Below are 18,971 nucleotides of genomic sequence, written 5' to 3' on the forward strand. Positions count from 1 at the left end.
TCTGTCATAATTAATGAACCAATACCAATACATTAGAGTCCACACTTTATTCAGATTTCCTTAGTTTTTTAAAATATTTATTTTTGAGAGACAGAGCATGAGCAGGGGAGGAGCAGAGAGAGAGAGAGAGAGAGAGAGAGAGAGAGAGAATCTGAAGCAGGCTCCAGGCTCTGAACTGTTAGCACGGAGCCTGATGCGGGTCTTGAACCCACAAATTGAGATAATGACCTGAGCCGAAGTCAGACACTTAACCAACTGAGCCACCCAGGTGCCCCAGATTTCCTTAGTTTTTAATGTAAGTTTTCTGTTACAGGATGCCATCCTAAATAACATATTACATTTATTTGTAATGTCTCCCTAGACTCCTCTTGGCTGTGACTGTTTCTCAGACTTTACTTGTGTTTGATGACCTGAAGTCATCAGCATTTGAGGAATACTGGTCAGGTATTTTGTAGAATGTCCCTCAATTGGGATTTGTCTGATGTTTTTTCTCATGATTAGATTGGGGTTATGGGTTTGGGGAAGGAAGACCACAGAAGGAAAATGACAGCCTCATCATATCAAGGGTATATGTTATCAATATGTCTTACATTGTTGATGTTAATTCTGATCGCGTGGCTGAGGTATGTCAGGTTTTTCCACTGTAAAGCTACTCGTCCCCTCCCCCCAGCCCCCTTTCTGTACCCTACATACTTTTTGGAAGGAAGCCACTAAGTGTAGTTTATGCTTAGGGAGTGGGGAGTTAAGCTCCATCTCCTTGAGGGGGAAATATCTACATAAATTAATTGAAATTCTTTGACATGAAAGACCTATCTATTCTATGAGAGCTTTTAAGATGATGGAATCAATGGACTTTGGATATGGGAAAAGAGGGGACTGAGAGGAGTCAGGGATGACTGCCGGGTTGTTGTGGGACCTTGGGCAAGGCCCCTTCCCTTCCTTGTCCCACCTCTGTGAAATAGTTGGAACACCAGATCTTGGACATACTCCATGATTCTGATAAATGTTTTGGGGAGAGCATGAAGGCTTTGTTGGCTCTGGTTCTGACCTGGGACTGCACTGTCAGAGGTGGGTAGAGGAGACTCTGGCCCAGAAAGGGTAACATCTTGCCTCAGGGCCAGAGCTGAGAGTGCAGGATCCCAAGTCAAAGGCATCTCGTGCAGAGGAAAAAGATACCACTGTGTAGTATCAGGGGCCAGTCCCAATTATCAGGTGGTGAATTAGGGGAGAAACATCAGGGGCAAAGGGCCTGGAGTAGGCCAGGAAGAGGCCAGTCTGAGAGACAGACAGCCTGGCCTGGGTATCCTTCCCTCAGTGTGCTCTGCCTCACAATGTGATTCCATCACCCTCGCTAGAGGGTCTTTTTCCCTTCTGCAAACTTAGATCAAGCATGCTGGGACATCAACACTTGGAGAAACAATCTGCCCAGGATCCCAAGATGGAGACCAGCCCTGAAGCAGACCTCTGAAGCCTGGCCCTCATCATGCTCTTCCCTGATTTCCTTTCTGCTCTCCTAATCAAATCCCCAGCCCCTCATCCTGGCATTTGAGGCTCCTCTTCACCCACACTGTCATAGAAGGCCTCTGGCTTCAAGGACACTGTTAGAAGCCAATTCTGGGATTCTAATATAGTTGGCTAGGGTTCTCATGTTTTGGGTTAAGACATGGAAGGAGAGGATGTTCTTTGCCTAGAGTGACATCTTTTCCATGTTCTTACTCCTCAGTGTGTGGTGTGGCTTCAGGTCCTGCCCAGTTTGGGCCTCCAAAAGGGAGGGCTGTTCTTGAAGGTCTTTAAGGTCACATCCAACTCCAAAATATAGTCTTTGCTGAAGACCAGAGAATACAGGAGCCATTTTCTGGGAGCCTAAACAGAAACCAGGAGGAGGACCAGATGGGAGATGAGGAGTCATGGACCCAGTGTGCCCCAGGGCCTGTTCCCATGCTAAAGCTATTTGTCTTTGTATCCTTCATAGCTTGCCCCACTCCTCTGCAGCAGAAGGCCCTGTTCCTGGGGGTGAGGTTCCCAGGATCTCCTGGGACCAGACCTTTAAAGTTCCACCCACTTCTGTGAACAAAAGCAGATGGACAGGGACAAAAGTAGACTCAGGAATATCCCTCCTTCTCAGGTGACCAAGAGTGCCAGCACTGGTTCCCTTGGTTGGTGGTATGGAGGATGGTTGGAGATGAATCCTATTCAGTTAGTAAACATTGATTGAATACCTACTGTGTGTCTAATACTAAACTTAGTGATAGGGATACAATAAGGAAACATGATAAACTAAGTCTGTCTTCCTGGATCCCAGAGTTTAAGACAAGTTTGTGCCATGGACCTGTTTGGTGATCTGGTGAAGGCTATGGACCTTTTCTTTTCTTTAAAAAAATTTTTTTTAATGTTTATTTATTTTTGAGAGAGACAGAGTGCAAGCAGGGAAGAGGCAGAGAGAGAGTGAGACACAGAATCTGAAGCAGGCTCCAGCCTCTGAGCTGTCAGCACAGAGCCCAACGCGGGGCTCAAACTCACGAACCACGAGATCATGACCTGAGCTGAAGTCGGATGCCCAACTGACTGAGCCACCCAGGTGCCCCAGGCCTTTTCTAAAGCAAAACAAAAGAAAACAAAACAGCATCTTTTAGATGCATAAAATTAGATACCTAGAGTTACAAAAGAAACTGATTATATTGAACTGTAGTTATTAAAATATGGAAAAGGCAAATATGTGCTATGGTAATATATGTGCTCCTCACTAATCCCTTAAATCATAAGATCTAGTGGAGGGTCTCATGAGAATCATGATTTTATTTTTTTAATGTTTGTTTGTTTGTTTGTTTATTGAGAGAGACAGAGAGAGAGAGGGAGGGAGAGGGAGAGAATCCCAACCAGGCTCCACAGTCAGTGCCAAGCCCAGTGTGGGGCTCAGTTTCACATAACATGAGATCATGACCTAAGCTGAAATCAAGAGTCGGAGGCTTAACCCACTGAGCCACTCAGGCGCCCCTATCATAAACTTAGATTAGAGATGAGATTACATATTTCAAGAGATCTGCAACATCTGTACTGTGATATGAAAAGCTCTGTGATTTCTCTTGGTGACAGAATCACAGGTACTACTACTATTTTGCATTTTCTACCGAAAAAAATTCTAAATTTCAATTAGAGTGAAAATAAAGATGTATAATTTTTCTCATCCGAATTCATGGGCCCCTCCAAACCCTGTCCTGGGACTGGATTGGAGGTCCATCAACCCCAGTTAAGATCTCCTGATAACAGAAATGTCCTTCCTGTCTCTCCTTCCTTCTTAAATAGCTTTCCTTTGGAGAACAGAACCTGGGTTTTATTCAGGGTCTTGTTGCTGTGTGACCTCAAGGCAATCAGTTTGCCTCTCTGGGGCCATAGTTCCTTCAGTCTGAAACAATGGGAAAGGCAAGAATTAGGAGGGGAGACCTTAACTATATATGCGCCAGGCAATTAATTTGTGTCCTCTAAATCCGCACAACAGCATCGTTAGGAAAGATTTCAAAATTATCTTCCCTTTTCACAGATGGTTAAACTTAGGCTCCTGGTGAGGTTGTCACTTGACCAATGTCTTAGTAAGCAGCAGGACCTGATGGGTGAATGGCCAGAGCCCCATAACCACCTCATCGTCCATGGTTGAAATGAGGCAGTACGTTCATTTTGAGCAAAAGAAACCTGGTTCAGAAATCCCTGCAGGTGGAGGTAAGGTCGTGTCTCTTAGCAGAGCGTTGGCTTAGATAAAATGGCTCACGGAGAGTAAGACGTCAAGAAGCCGGGAATCTACTTGACTGACGCCCAGCCTCGCTTTGGGCTTCGCGTCTGCGTGTTCCCAACTAATTCCCGAAGCCCTGTCAGACAGACTGGCAAAGGGCAACGACAAGTCCTCTTCTCCTGGCCAATCCTATTAAAGGGTGGGCTTGGCTCATAAACCAATCAAAGACCCCCCAAGAGGGCGGTGTTTTCTTCGGCTTGGATCCCGGCCTGGGGGAGTAAAACTAAAGTGTTTCCAACTCCAGCCAATCCCAGGGAAGGCAGGAGGGCACTCCTCCAATGGGAACCCGAGAGCGGTCAGTAGCTGTGGAGGCCTGCTAACCCGCTCGTTCTCCAGCCGACTGGAGGGACGCGTTCAGTGTGTTCACTAGATCCAGCCGTCGGTCCCTCGAATCTGCTCGCGCTCGGCAGCGGCGACGCGGATGGCAGGAGGTGTCTGGTGAGACGCTGTAAAGACGGGGTTGGAGGGTGTAAAGGAAAGAGGCCGGGCTGGAGCGCAAGAGGGGTGGGGCCTGGGCGAGCTTTTACCTGGGCGGCCTCTTAACCCTAGGTCAGCAGGTTGCTGAGGATCCTGCGGGTAGCAAAGGGAGGGCGAGTGCCCCTGCAGCCCCAGACAGCAACCAGGTGAGTACCCTGCGGAGCCCATCGCCCATGCCCACTCTCCATCCTCCACCCCTGTCTCTTGGGAAACGGTTCGGTGCAGGTCTGCAGCTCACGTGATCGTCTGCGTGCGTGTCTGAAGTCTCCATCTCTCTGCCGCTCCTCTCCCTCTCCGTCTCTACCTCCATCTTACTGTGTGTCTCTGTATTTCTGCCTGTCTCTTTCTCTGAGACATGCTAGACAGCCCAGACCTAGAAGGCTGAACCCTGACCTTACCAGTTAAAACTAGCCATGAGACCTTGAGCCATCTACATCACCCATATAGGCCTCAGTTTCCTCATCTGTCAAATGGGAGTCTAATAATCTCCACCTGAGACCATACATGTGCATCACTTTGCTCAGTGCCTGGCCCCTAGAGAATTCCCAATAAATTATGACTGTCGTGATTGAAAAAAAAAAAAAAAGATCTCTCTTGGTATTTGACTTTATTTTCTCCCTGTCTCTGACCCAACCCCCATTGATTCTTCTTTCTAAATGCTTCTTTCTCTGTTACTGTTTTTCATCTTTGTATCTGTCTCTTTCTCATCTCTAAGCAGGTTAAAGGTGCATTGCTTATAGCAATGAGTTTGGCCTGAGAGCCCTTATGAGCTTTACCTGGGGTTCTGGACTGTTCTGTGGGTAATAAATAAATAAATACATACATAATAAAAATAAATTAAAAAATGGAACCGGGCCTTGACTGGATTCTGGCTTCACTGAGGAGAGACTCCTCTTTATTTCCTCACTCTACTGTGTTAAACAGGCAGAGACCTACAGGGTCAGAAGCAGCTTAGATGAAAAAGTGAACCAGGCCCTTTAACCTTTATCATGTTGGTCACCACAAGAAGACCAGGATTCTTCTAGTTAGATCTCCACACAGCCCCAGATGCCCTCTTTTCTGTCCCCATCCTGAAATCCTTTAACCAAGCCTTCTGGAACTTGCTGTCAGTCAACAGCAAAATCTCCATTCTCATGCTGGCTTCTGAATAGTCCCTTCGTTTTCTTGCCATGCCTTAGTGATTCTCATACCTATTGGACTCAACACTCCATTTTTTATAATTTATATTTTGAAATGCCCCTTCACTATTATGAAATGAAGTTCATAGATAATAGAATCTGTCTACACACACAATTCCCCCCAAACCAATGTAATGTCCTAATTGTAATATAAGGGAGAAGTAAAGGAAGAGTAATTTATGATAAAATGATATGTATTTCAGTATTTAAAGGCTGGGATATAATTTCACTGGAAGATATAATGAATGGTCTTGCATGTAATGATACTTGCACCTGGGAATGTGACACATGTGTGTTGATTGCTCAGAAACCATGGGTAGGGTGATATGCTTTTCCAAACCATTGTTCATGAATATCAAGAATTGTTATTCTTCATAAAGTTTTAAACAAAACAAAGTGCAATCCTCCCTCAATTTGTATGGTTCATTGAATTTCTGGAAAAGTCAGTACATATTCCATAATCTGGCCCCCATAACCTTTCAGACCTTCTCTCCTACCATTCTCCCCACTTGTTCCCTCTCTCCCACCCATACTGGCCTCCTCTATGCTACTTGAACATAGTAGGCACACTTCCACCTCTGGGGTTTGTACTGGGCCATCCCCTAGACCTAGAATGCTTTCCCCCAAATATGTACAAGGCTCATGCCCTCACTTCCTTCAGGCCTCTTCTCAGATGTCACTTTCTCAATGAGGCTTACCTTGACCATCCTCTTTAAAGTTACAGCTCTTCCCTAGAATATACCCCATCTATTTTTTTCCCATAGTGCTCCTCACCCTCTTATATAATATATAATCTACACCTTTATTGTGTTTGTCATTTATTGCTTAAGTCTCCTACTGGATTGTAAGCTCTAGAAGGGCAGAGATTTTTGTCTTTCTCATGCCTTGATGTATCCCTATTACCTAAAACAGTGCTTAGCACATAATAGGCTCTCTTTTTTAATTTTTTTAAAAAAAATTTTAATGTTTTATTTATTTTTGAAGGAGAGAGAAACTGAGCATTAGCAGGGGAGGGGCAGAGAGAGAGGGAGACACAGAATCCGAAATGGGCTCCAGGCTCTGAGCTGTCAGCACAGAGCCCAACGTGGGGCTCAAACCCACGAACTGTGAGATCATGACCTGGGCCGAAGTCTGACACTTAACCAACTGAGCCACCCAGGTGCCCCAATAGGCTCTCTTAATAAATGTTTGTTGAATGAATAAATGAATGCAATGAATGGGTTTTTCACCTACGTGATTGTCTGGTGGGACATTCTAAAGTTGCATGGATATGGTATAATTCTTTGTTGTTTGGAGCTGTCTTGAGCACTGGGCACCCCTGGTCCATGCCTACTAAATGTTACTAGTGATCTCCAGTTACGGTGGTGATCAAAAATGTCCCCAAACGTCCCTTGACTGTCTACCCCCTGCTTGAATAGAAATTGGCTTTCCCCTGAGCACTCTGCTCCCCAGCGCCCCCTCATACCCCTCTTTCCAGGAGGCCTGGAGGTGAAGGTAAGTGTCCTCACTCTGATTGACCATCCCAGACACTTTCTTTCCCTCCTCCTCAAACAACTTTTTTTAGCATTAAAAATTTTTTTATTTTTACCTAACTTCAGACTTAAAAAGTTATAAAAATAGTACAAAGAATTCTCACCTATCCTTCACTCAGATTCCTTAAGTATTAATAAATTATGCAACTATAGTTCAACTATCAAAATTAGGGAATTAACATTGGTAAAATAGTATTAATGAAAGTACAGAACTTATTCAGATTGGATCAGTTTTTCCACTTATGTAATTTTTCTCTTCCAGGATCTAATTCAGGATCTTACATTTCATTTAGTTGTCATATCCTCCTTAGGCTGAATACCTAAGAAGATATGTGTCTTCAGTGTTTTATGTCAGAAAGCATATGATGTCAGTTTTTCCCGATACTGGTTTTGTACACTTTGACTATTTGTTTAAGGTGGTGTCTGCCAGGTTTCTCCATTATAGTTGCTCTTTTTTCCTTTGTAATTAATAAGTGATTTGTGAGGAGATACTTTAAGATTATGTAAATATCAACCACCTTGTTTTAAATCTCAAATCATCAGACTAAACCATTACCCACCTGTCTGTGTTATAGTCAGGTATAGGCATACACTAATACCTGCTCCCATCATACCTCATTCCTAGAATTTAGCTACTATCTCACTGTCACTTTTTAGCACTACACCAATTCTACTTCTTGGTGATTTTAATATCCTCATTGATGATCCTTCCAATATTCTTGTCTCTCACTTCCTTGATCCGTTTTCCTATAATGCTCTTGCCTTTCAATCCCACCTCAGCTACCCTCTCTGATAGTCTCACCCTTCTTATCTGTACCTATGACTGTATCACCTCCGTACTCTGTTTCAGGCATTCTGCCATCCAGCCAGTGATTCTTATCCTTCTAGTTTACTCCCTCTAGCTCTCCAGCTCCAACAACCCCTCCACACCACCAAGACTGAACGCTTTCACTACCCTTTACTTCCTCCGTGTTCCCATGCCCTTTTAATCAGCTCAGATTCCATGGTGCATCATGATAACCATAGCCTTGCATATATCGTCACTTCCTTTGCCCTCTGTGTACTTCAGCATGTCTACAGGGCAAAACTCCTGCCCTGGTTAAGTCCTACTCTCTGCTTGCTCCGCTGCACTACCCTGCGCCATTCACTCTCCTACCTTCCTCATTGACTCAGATTCCTTAAATATTAATAAATTATGCAACTATAGTTCAGTTATCAAAATTAGGGAATTAACATTGGTATAATTGGTATAAATACAAAATAGCATCTTATTTCTCCTTAAATCTCCTGATACCTCCTCTTCCATCCTGTTCTCAAGCTTCCCACTTGCCTGAAGAATTAAAACCATCAGAAGAAAACCTGCACAGATTCCCATAACCACATCTAACCACCAAACAGCACCTGTAGTCACATACTCTGCCTTCTTCTCTATTATTATGGATAAACTGGCCCTGCTGTCATCAGACTCTGGTCCCTCCACTCAAATACATTGTTCCAGCAATTTCCACTTCTCTACAAATCATTAGCACACAGACATTCTGTTACTGCTCCCACCTTTTTTTAGAGTGTTATTGAGATATATTTAATACAATAAAATTCACTCTTTTAAAGGGTGCTGTTTTTTTTAGTATATTCAGAGTTGTGCAACCATTACCACAATCAATTTTAGAACATTTTTATCTGCCCCCAAAAGAAGCTTCATACCCATTAGCAGACCCTCCCCGTTACTCCCCTCCCCTCAGTCATAGGTAACCAGTAATCTACTTCCTGTCTCTGTTGATTTGTCTAGTCTAGACATTTTATATAAATGTGATTATACAGTATATTGGTCTTTCTGACCAGCTTCTTTCATTTAGCATAATGGTTTGGAGGTTCATCCATGTTGTTGATGTAGCATTCCTTTTCACTGCCAAATAATATTCCATTTGATGGAATAGACCACATTTTGTTTGTCCTATCTGTTTGTAAATTTTTGGACATTTAAGTCATGTTCGTGTTTGGTATTATGAATAATACTGCTCTGATCATTTGTGCACAAGTTTTTGTGTGGGTGTGTGTTTGCTTTTCCTTTGGGTCGATACCTAGGAAGTGTACTTACTTGGTCATATGGCAAATCTACGTTAACTTTTTGAGAAGCTGTTTGCAAAAGGGGCTGCTCCATTTTACATTCCAATTTCTCCATATCTTCACTGACACGTTTTACTGTCTGTCTTTTTTATTATAACAATCTTAGTCAGTATGAAGGGGTGCTTCATTGTGGTTTTGGTTTGCATTTCCCTAATAACTAATGATGTCGAACATCTTTTCATGTGTTTATTGGCTATTTGTGTATCTCCTTTGGAGAAATGTCTATTCAAATCCTTAGCCCATTTAAAGTTTGATTGTCTTACTGTTGAGCTGTAAGTGTTCTTTATATGTTCTGGATACAAGTCACTTATCAGATATGTGAATTGCAAATATTTCGTCCTATTCTATGGGTTGTCTTTTTACTTTCTTGATGGTGTCCTTTGATGCACAAAAGTTTTTAATTTGGGGAAAGTCCAATTGATCAATTTTTTGACACTTCAGCATTTTGTGTCATATCCAAGAAAATGTTCCCTAACCTGAGGTCACAAAGATTTCTTCTGGCTTTTTCTTCCAGGAATTGTATGATTTTAGCTCTTACATTTAGGTCAATGATTCATTTTTGAGTTCATTTCTGTGTATGGTGTGAGGCAGGAGTCCAAATTACATTCTTCTGCATGTGGATGTTTAGTTGTTGTAGCACCTTTTGTTAAAAAGAGTATTTCCCCCCTTTGAATTATCTTGGAAACCTTGTCAAAGGTCAACTGACCGTAAATCCTAAATGTAAAGGTTACTTTTCTGGATTCTTAATTCTACCTCATTGATCTGTATGTCTGTCACTATGCCAGACCACACTGTCTTGATTACTATGTCATAAGTTTTGAAATCAGGAAATGGGAGTTCTCCAACTTTGTTTTTCTTTTGCAAGACTGTTTTGACTATTCTAAGTCCCTTGCATTTCCATATGAATTTTTGGATCATCTTGTCAGTTTCTGCAGAAAAACAGCTGGGATTTTTATTGGGATTATATTGAATCTATATATCCATTTAGGAAGTATTGCCATCTAACAATATCAAGCCTTCTAATCCATGAACATAAGGTGTCTTTCCATTGAGATGTTTAGTTTTTTTCAGAAGTGTTCTGTAGTTTTTAGTGCTTGCACTTTTTTGGTTAAATTTATTCCTAGGTATTTTATTCTTTATGCTGCTATTATAAATGAGATTATTTTCCTAATTTCACTTCCGGAGTGTTCGTTACTAGTACATAGAAATACATTTGATTTTTTGTTTCTTGATCTTCTTCTATCCTGTCACATTGTTGAACTTATTAATTCAAATGGTTTTTTAATGGATTCCCTAGGGTTTTCTATGTATAAGATCATGTCATCTGCAAATATAGTTTTACTTTTTATTTTCTAATCTGGATGCCTTTTATTTCTTTTTCTTGACTAATTGCCCCGGCTAGATCTTCTAGTACAGTGTTGACTAGAAGTGATGAGAACAGATGTTCTTGTCTTGTTCCTGATCTTAGGGGGAAGGTATTGAGTCTTTCTCCATTGAGTGTGATGTTAACTGTGGGGTTTATATAGATGCCCTTTATCAATTGAGGAAGTTTCCTTCTCTTCCTAGTTCTTGGAGTCTTTTGCCATGAATGGGTATTGGATTTTGTCAGATGACTTTTCTGCACCTTTTGAGATGATCATCTGGAGTTTTTGCTTTATTCTATTTATATAGTGTATTACATTGATTAATTTTCAAATGATAAACCAACTTTGTATTTCTGAAATAAATCCTTCTTGGTCATGTTATATAATACTTTGTATACATTGCTGAAATTGGTTTCCTAGTGTTTTGTTGAGGATTTTTACGTCTGTATTCATATGGTATATTGGTCTGTAATTTTCTTGTGATGTCATTGTCTGGTTTTGGTATCAGGGTAATACTGGCTGCACAGTGTTTCCTCCCCTATTTTTGGAAGAGTTTGTGAAGGATTAATATATGCTTTGTATGTCATTTGTCTTTTCTGTTCCTTTGTTTTTCAGTTCCTCTCTTCTTTTGTGTTAAGTAGATATTTTCTACTTTAACTTTTTAATTTCCTTGTTAACCATATATTTTTAGTTAGATTGTTAATATAGTTAATAGACAGTTAATAGTTGCCCTGAGGATTACAATTAACATCTTAACTGGAAACAATCTACTTTGAATTAATTCTGATTTAATTTCAATAGTAACTTTGTTCCAATATGCCTCTGTTCCCTCTTTCCTTCTTTGTAGTGTTATTATCATACAAATTACTTCTTACATTATAAGCCCATCAACACACTTTTATTATTATTGCTTTATAACAGTTGTCTTTTAAAACAGATAGGAGAATATGAGTTACAAACAAAAATACTTTCTTTCATAATACCTATTTCAGGTTACCATTCAGTGTCCCTTAATTTAAGGCTGAAAGTAGGGTTTTTTGTAGGATAAGTAGGCTAGCAACAAATTCTTTCAGGTTTTGTTTATCTTAACTTCTGTTTCATGTTTGAAGAGCAGTTTAGCTAGATAGAGAATTCTCAGTTGACAGTCTTTTTCTGTAAATATTTTGAAGATGCCATCTTACTATATTCTGGCCTCCATGGTTTCTGATGAGAAGACAGCTGTTAATCATATTGAGAGTCCCTGATACACAGTAAGTTATTTTTCTCTTGCTGTATTCACGATTTTCTTTTAGTCTTTGCTTTCTTCAGTTACACTATGATGTGTCTAGGTATGGATCTCTTTGAGTTTATTCTACTTGCATTTATTTATGTACAGATTAATGTTTTTCATCAAGTTTGCTATGTTTGGCCCCTTTCTCTTCCTCTTGCTCTTTTGGTACTCCTGTTATGCGTATGTTGATACTTTTGGTGGTGCCCTGAAGGTTTGTGCAAGCTCTTTTTCTTTTTCTTCGTTCCTTTTTCTTTCTGCTTTTCAGAATGGATCATTTCTATTGACCTATCATCAGCTTCACCCTTTCTCTCTTCTGCCAACTCAGATCTGTTGTTGAACCCTTCTAAGTCAATTTTTCATTTTAGTTACTATGTTTTTCAACTCCAGGTTTTCTATATGATCTTTTAAATGATTTCCATGTCTTTATTGGTATGCTCTATTTTGTGAGACATTGTTCTCATACTTTTCCTTAATTCTGTGGATATGCTTTCTTTTATTTCTTTGAAAATATTTATAGTAATAATTTAAAGTCTTTGTCTATTAAGTTTCAAACATGGACTCCCTCAGGGACAAATCTGTTGGCTACTTTTTTTTTTTTTTGTACATGTAACATACTTTGCTGTTTCTTTGCGTATCTCATAATTTTTTTGTCAAAAACTGGGCATTTTTATTTTTTATTTTTTTAAGTTTATTTATTTATTTTTGAGAGAGGGAGAGAGAGCACACAAGCAGGGGAGGGGCAGAGAGAGAGGGAGACACAGAATCCCAAGCAGACTCCAGGCTCAGAGCTGTCAGCACAGAGCCCGACGTGAGGCTTAAACTCACCAACTGTGAGATCATGACCTGAGCTGAAGTCAGATGCTTAACCAACTGAGCTACCCAGGCGCCCCAAAACTGGTCATTTTAAAAAAGTTTTTATTTATTTAATTGATCTCTATACCCAACATGGGGCTTGAACTCACAACCCCCAGCCAAGAGTCACATGCTCTTCTGACTGAGCCAGCCAGATGCCCCCAAAACTGGGCATTTTAGATACTCTATTCTAATAACTCTGCTATCAACCTCTTCTACCCTCAAGGTTTGTTTTTCTGGGATGTGTGTGTGTGTGTGTGTGTGTGTGTGTGTGTGTGTGTTTGCGTATGTTTGGTAGTTGTTATTTTTCGCATTGCTGTTTATTTGTTTAGTTACTTTTCTCGACTAATTCCTTGGATTTTATATTCCTTGTACTATGTGGCCCCTGAGTTCTCTGTTAGCTTATTTTTAAAAGGTTCTTGTTTTTATTTTTAAGCATGGATTCCTTGGACATCACACCTGGATAAATATACTTTGGTGGTCAGCCAGTGATTGGTTGGGTTTCCTTAAATGCCTTGTCTGTTTGTCTTCCACCCTTTGACAAGGGGATCTGTGTGAGAAGGCATGCCTTCAAACTAGCCAACTTACAAGCAGCCTTAGCTTTCCCATTCTGCTTGTATAGGGCCTTACAGTCAGCCAGAAGTGAGTGACTTGGGGCCTCTCCTTTTCCAGCTCTTTTTTGGGCATTTGCACAGCCTTGAATATGTGCACAGGCCTTTATATACCTGGGAATATGTCAGAGCTTTTCAAAGTTTCCAATGGTTGTTCCATTCTCTGAGATTTCCTTTTAAATTCCTGGCCAAAGCAGTGAGGCCTCTATGTTGTCTGCAATTTAGTCAACCTTTGGCTGCTATACTACTGAGCTTGAGAGGGAAGGAGGACGGGAATTAACTACAAGTTAAAATGTCACAGAACCCTTTGTCTCACCGAGATTCAGTAGTTTTTCTTGGATAGATGATTTTTACTTCATTCTGTGTCTTTGGTTCATTGCAAGTTTTGAAATGGTTGATTTTAGTTGGTTTGCCCATATTTTTGTTCTTTCAAAGGGAAAGCTGGTTCACTAAAGCTGTTATTCTGTCATTCCGTTTCTCTCCTATTGCTCCCATCTTTAAAAAACATCTAAAACCCTATTCATCGTACATCCCTATGCAACTATGACTTTCTCTATTCCCCTGAAAGCAAAACTCTTCAAAAGAGCTTTCATTCCTCACTTTATCCTATTTTTCTATTCTCTGTTCATATAAAACTATTGGATATATAATAAAAATTATATACATGAGTTATAAAGAAATAATATAATCAAAACTGAAGAAATCACAGCTCCATGCAAGAGCAACATTAAGATAGCATCTATCTCTGTCCTTTTCTGTTCTATTTCCCACCACCACCACCACCACCCCACCGGAAATTACCATTTCTTAAGTCTTGTGTTTAACATTCCCTTGCTTTTTTTGATATATTTTTGGGGGCGCCTGGGTGGCTCAGTTAAGCATCCAACTCTTGATCTTGGCTTAGGTCACCATCTCATAGCTTCGTGAATTTGAGCCCCACATCTGGGTCTGTGCTGACAGCACAGAGCCTGCTTGGGATTCTCTCTCTCTCTCTGTCTCTGCCCCCCCCCCCAACTCACGCTGTCTCTCTCAAAATAAATAAACATTAAAATTTTTTTGATATATTTTTTCACATTTGTGGAAATGCTTAACCAATACATTATTTATTTGCTTGTTTTTGAGTTTTGTAAAAATAGCCTCATACTATATGTAGTCGTCTGTGACTTACTTTTTTCACTCATTATTATGTTTCAAAGATTCACCTATGTTTTGCATGTAACTATCACTTGTTCATTCTCAGTGCTACATAATATTTCATTGGGTGACCGTAAAACAAATCATTCATACATTCATCTGTTGATAGACATCTGGATTGGTCCAGCTCTTTGCTCTTATGAACAGTGCTACTATGAACATTCTTGTGTGTGTCTCCTAGTATGCATGTACACCCATCTTTCTAAGGTGTATACTTAGAAATAGAATTGCGAGTTAATGGGACATATAAACATTCAGCTTGACAGTATTATGCCAAAATGTATTCCTATCTGAAGGTTAACAATTTATATACCTTTCAGCAATTTATAAGAGATCCCATTGATCCACACCCTAATTAGTACTTGATATTGTCCCACTTTTTACTTTTTGTCATTATAGTGGATATAAAATGATATTTCGATGTGGACTTAATTAGCATTTTTCTAGTCACTAATGTGGTTGAGCATTTTTTCATGTTTATTGGCCATTCATGTTGCTTCTTTTGTGAAATGACTGTTAACATTTTTTGCCCATTTTTAAAATTGGGATTTGTATCAGTTTTACTGATTTGTAGGAGTTATTCAACTATCTGGATACTCATCATTTGCCAATTATACGTGTTGAATATCTTTTCTCAGTTTGTGGCTTTTTTTTTAATGGTGTCTTTGCATGAGCAGGAATTCCTAATTTTAGTTGAACAATTCAATCTTTTGTCTCCAACCAGCACACTTTCTGTGTATCTCTCCTAACCTATGGTCGTAAAGATATTCTTTGTTTCCTTCAAATAAAAGTTTAAAAGTTTATTTTTCCTGGGGCGCCTGGGTGGCTCTGTTGGTTAAGCGTCTGACTCTTGGTTTCGGCCTAGGTTATGATCTCATGGTTTCGTGAGTTTAAGCACCGCATTGGGCTCTGTGCTGACAATACGGAGCCTGCTCGAGATTTTATTCTCTCTCTCTCCCTCTCTCTCTCTGCCCCTCCCCCACTCACACTGTCTCTGTCTCTCTCAAAATAAGTAAACACATTTTTTAAAAAAGTTTATTTTTCCTATTTAAGTCTTTAGTCTGAATGGAATTGGTTTTTGTGTGGTAGAAGGTGATGGGGTAGGGAGTCGGTTTCATTATTTTCCACATGGATAGCCTAATGATCTGAAGTGCCACCCCTGTCATACACCAAAGTTCCATATCTGTATTGGTCTGTTTCTGGAATCTCTGTTATTGGCCAACTTTTTGTCCCTGAATTAATATGACACCACCTTAATCACTTTACACTACCTTAATAACTTTAGTTTCATGAAGAATCTTGATAATGAATACAGCAAAATCTTCCCCATCCTATTCAGGAATATCACATATTCTTGGCCCATTGTTATTTCAAACACATTTCAGAATCATCTTTTCATGTTCTACAAGAATATTAGAATTGCAATGACTCTATAGATCAGTTTGAAGGGAATTGAGTATATTTATGATGTCAAGTCTTCCAAGCTATGAACATGATATATACCCTTTCATTTTAAATAAATTCTTGAATGTTTTTTGGTATAGTTCTCTAATTTCTGCATAAGGTCTTGCATATCTTGTGTCAGACTTATTCCTTGATATTAATGGTTTTGCTTTAAAGGACATCTTGTTATTTAACATGTTTTATCTCATTTGCAGGTGTATAGAAATGAAGTTGGTTTTTATATTAATATTATAGCCATTCACCTTTCTGAACTTATATTTTTTAAGCAAACTTTTTATTTTCGAATAATTTTACAGTTACAGAAGAGTAAAAAAAGAGATAGTATGGAGAGTTCCTGTGTACTCCTCACCATGGTATATTTGTCAAAACTAAGAAAGCCATATTGGTATACTACTATTAACTGAACTTTAGACTTTATATGGATTTATCAGTTTTCCCACTAATGTCTTTCTTCTGTTCTAGGATCCAGGTCAAAATACCATATTGAGTTTAGTTCTCTCTCTTTATTGTCCTCTGCTCTGTGACAGTTTCTCAGTCTTTCCATGTTTTTTATGCCCTTAACAGTTTTGAGGCATACTATAGAATGTCCCTCAGTTTGGATTTGTCTGAAGTTTTCCTCATAATTAGCCTGGGGTTGTTTTTGGAAGGAATACCGTAGAGTTGAAGTGCCCTTTTCATCACATTATATCAGAGGTATGTGATACCCCATGACATCACTGATGTTGACCTTAATCACTTGGTTAAGGTAGTGTTTGTCCAGTTTCTCCACTGCAAAGTTGTTATTTTTCCCCTTTTATTTTCTGTTCTTTAGAAGAATCTAGCCCACCCTTAAGGAGAGGCAGAGGATTTAAGCTCCACCTCTGGAAGGGGGTGGTAAATGATACATGTATACATGTATTTACATGTATCGTTTGGAATTCTTCTGTAAAAACTATTTATTTTTTCTTCTTTATTTACCTATTCATTCCCTCATTTATCCAGTCACCTGTTTGTATCAGTAAGAACTCATGCCTATTTATTTAATAGTTTGGTCACTGGGAGCTCCTTCAGGTTGGCTCCTGTGTCCCTTTGACATGCCTCCATCTTTTTTTGTTTGTTTGTTTTTTAGCACTGCCTTACTGGCTTTGGCACTACAAGATGTTCCCTACTCATCTGAAGATTTTCCTGCCTCATCCCTAGCATTGACCATTTCTCAAGGATCCCTTGTTTCTTTTAAGCTGTCTGTATGTTCTTTTGTGTTTTCTATGTTGACAACAATATCAGCTACCAATAATGACATTTTTGTTTTTGCCTTTCCAATCTTTATGCCTTTAATTTATTCTTCTTGTGTTACTGAGATGGACAGGACCTCCAGTACAGTGTTCAAGAGAAAAAAAACCAGTAGTGGGCATCCTTGTCTTGTTGGGTATTTTAAAGGAAACCCCACTAACTTTTTTCCCTTTTAAGAATGCTATTTGCTGTAGATTTCTCCAGGTTTTATCAGATTAAAGCAAGTGCCCACCTGTTTCACTATGCCAAGTTTTTATTATTGTTTTTAAATCATGAAAGGGTGTTGAATTTTTTTATCAGATACGTTTTCTAGTTTTGGGGATGATTATGGGTTTTTTTTGTCAGTAAAGTGATAGTGTGGTAAATGATGTTTATAGATTTTACCTTTGCATTTCTGCTATAAACACAACTTGTTCATGATCTTTTCCCTTTTATACAGTACTAGATTTAGTTAATATTTGTTTAGGATTTTTGTATCTGTGTCCATGAGTAAAATTGGTCTTTAATTTTCCTTTCTCATGCTGTCATAATTTGCTTTTTGTCTCAAGTTCTGCTGATATCATAGAATGAGTTAGCAGTCCCCCTTTGACAATATTCTGGAAGATGCTATATGACTTGGGAATGATCTGTTTGGTAGAATCCTCTGGTAAAACTATTTTGGCCTGGTATTTTGCTTTCTACCATTGAATTAATATTAAATTTCTAAATAAAATCTTTTCAGAAATGTAAATGAGAAGCCTGAAATCTGCTTCCATGCCATGTTTATTTTATATCCGGTTTTATTCTTGAAATGGCTAAACACAAATCCTGATCAAGACTCTTTAATGATACATTCTTCAAATTCTTAACAGTCCCCATCATCAAAAATCTTTCCTTGTACAACTAAGTGCTAAAGCATTTAAAACCAATTTTTAACTTGTTCAAAAATGTTTAACAACTGAAATGATACATAACAGCTTTTTGTTGTTGTTGTTCTCCTGACAAATCTGTTGTTCAAATTTCTTGAGATAATGTGATTAGATTTCAAATCCAATTGACTTCTTTCATATTAATTATTTCAAAATAATGATGAAGCTCTTATTTTCAGAACACGCATCACTGTTAGAACCATCACCCTGCAGCTAGCTTGGACACCATTAAAAGGGCTCATCAGCTGCAAACGGATAGAAGTTTCTGTTATTCGCGAAGACACAGTTTCAGGGCTTCTACCTGGAGCTACCCACCCTCCAGAAGCCCCTGCTTGGCCTCCCTGCACCCCACCCCACACCAACCAGTCACAACTTGGGCTGTGTGTGGTGTTTCTTGGCAACTGGAACGCAGACTCCTCCAGCAGCTCCACAGGTCCCTTGTCCTCAGTGAGCAGAAGACTACAGAAGCTGGCTGCTGAAGAGGCTGTCCAAGTGAGAGAGCTCCTCCTTGGCTTTGCTTATCAGCACACTGACCACAGAGCATTAACTGAGTGCTGGATGTTATTCACTTGTGCTCCCTACCTCCAGGGACTGTAGAGGGATTTTCCAGGCCCCACTTCACAGGGGGCCGCCCTGTAAGGATCTCCCTAGGAGGCTGTCCATAGAGAGAAGTGGCCTGCCTAGGGTCTCCACTGCCTTAAGTCCTACGTGGACACCTCCAGGGCTGAGGGGCTCAATAGCTTTTCACCTACCTGTAATCAGCTAGAAAATTCTGCCTCCTATTTTGTTGTTGTTGTTGTTGTTGTTCTTGTGTTTGTTTTTTGGTAGGAAGAATTTTAATTGCTTCTTCAGTTCCTCCAGCCATTAGAGGGCTATTCAGGATTTTGTTTTCCTTCTTGAGTCCATTTTGATAAGTTATCAATTTCTAGGAATCGGTCCAT

The 18,971-nt window shown here is 39.7% G+C and overlaps 1 protein-coding gene across 1 annotated transcript; it reads left to right on the plus strand.

Annotated features, from left to right (window-relative positions):
• Window positions 1-581: 581 nt before the first annotated feature.
• Window positions 582-18,771, plus strand: LOC125156966 (uncharacterized). The gene is made up of 6 exons (XM_047843252.1): window positions 582-623; window positions 963-1,068; window positions 1,820-2,013; window positions 4,121-4,222; window positions 4,334-4,407; window positions 18,210-18,771. The coding sequence occupies exons 1-6, from the start codon at window positions 582-584 to the stop codon at window positions 18,625-18,627; spliced, it is 936 nt and encodes a 311-aa protein (XP_047699208.1). The 3' UTR covers window positions 18,628-18,771.
• Window positions 18,772-18,971: the final 200 nt, after the last annotated feature.

Source organism: Prionailurus viverrinus, chromosome X (assembly GCF_022837055.1).
Source record: "Prionailurus viverrinus isolate Anna chromosome X, UM_Priviv_1.0, whole genome shotgun sequence".
NCBI lineage: Eukaryota > Metazoa > Chordata > Mammalia > Carnivora > Felidae > Prionailurus > Prionailurus viverrinus.

What these genes read in the sequence shown, in the direction of transcription:
- LOC125156966 (XM_047843252.1), top strand. Translation starts at nt 582, where the DNA reads ATGTCTTACATTGTTGATGTTAATTCTGATCGCGTGGCTGAG. An exon ending in ATTCTGATCGCGTGGCTGAG is followed by an intron (nt 624 to 962) that starts GTATGTCAGGTT and finishes TCTGTGAAATAG; the next exon opens with TTGGAACACCAGATCTTGGA. An exon ending in CGGATGGCAGGAGGTGTCTG is followed by an intron (nt 4,223 to 4,333) that starts GTGAGACGCTGT and finishes TCTTAACCCTAG; the next exon opens with GTCAGCAGGTTGCTGAGGAT.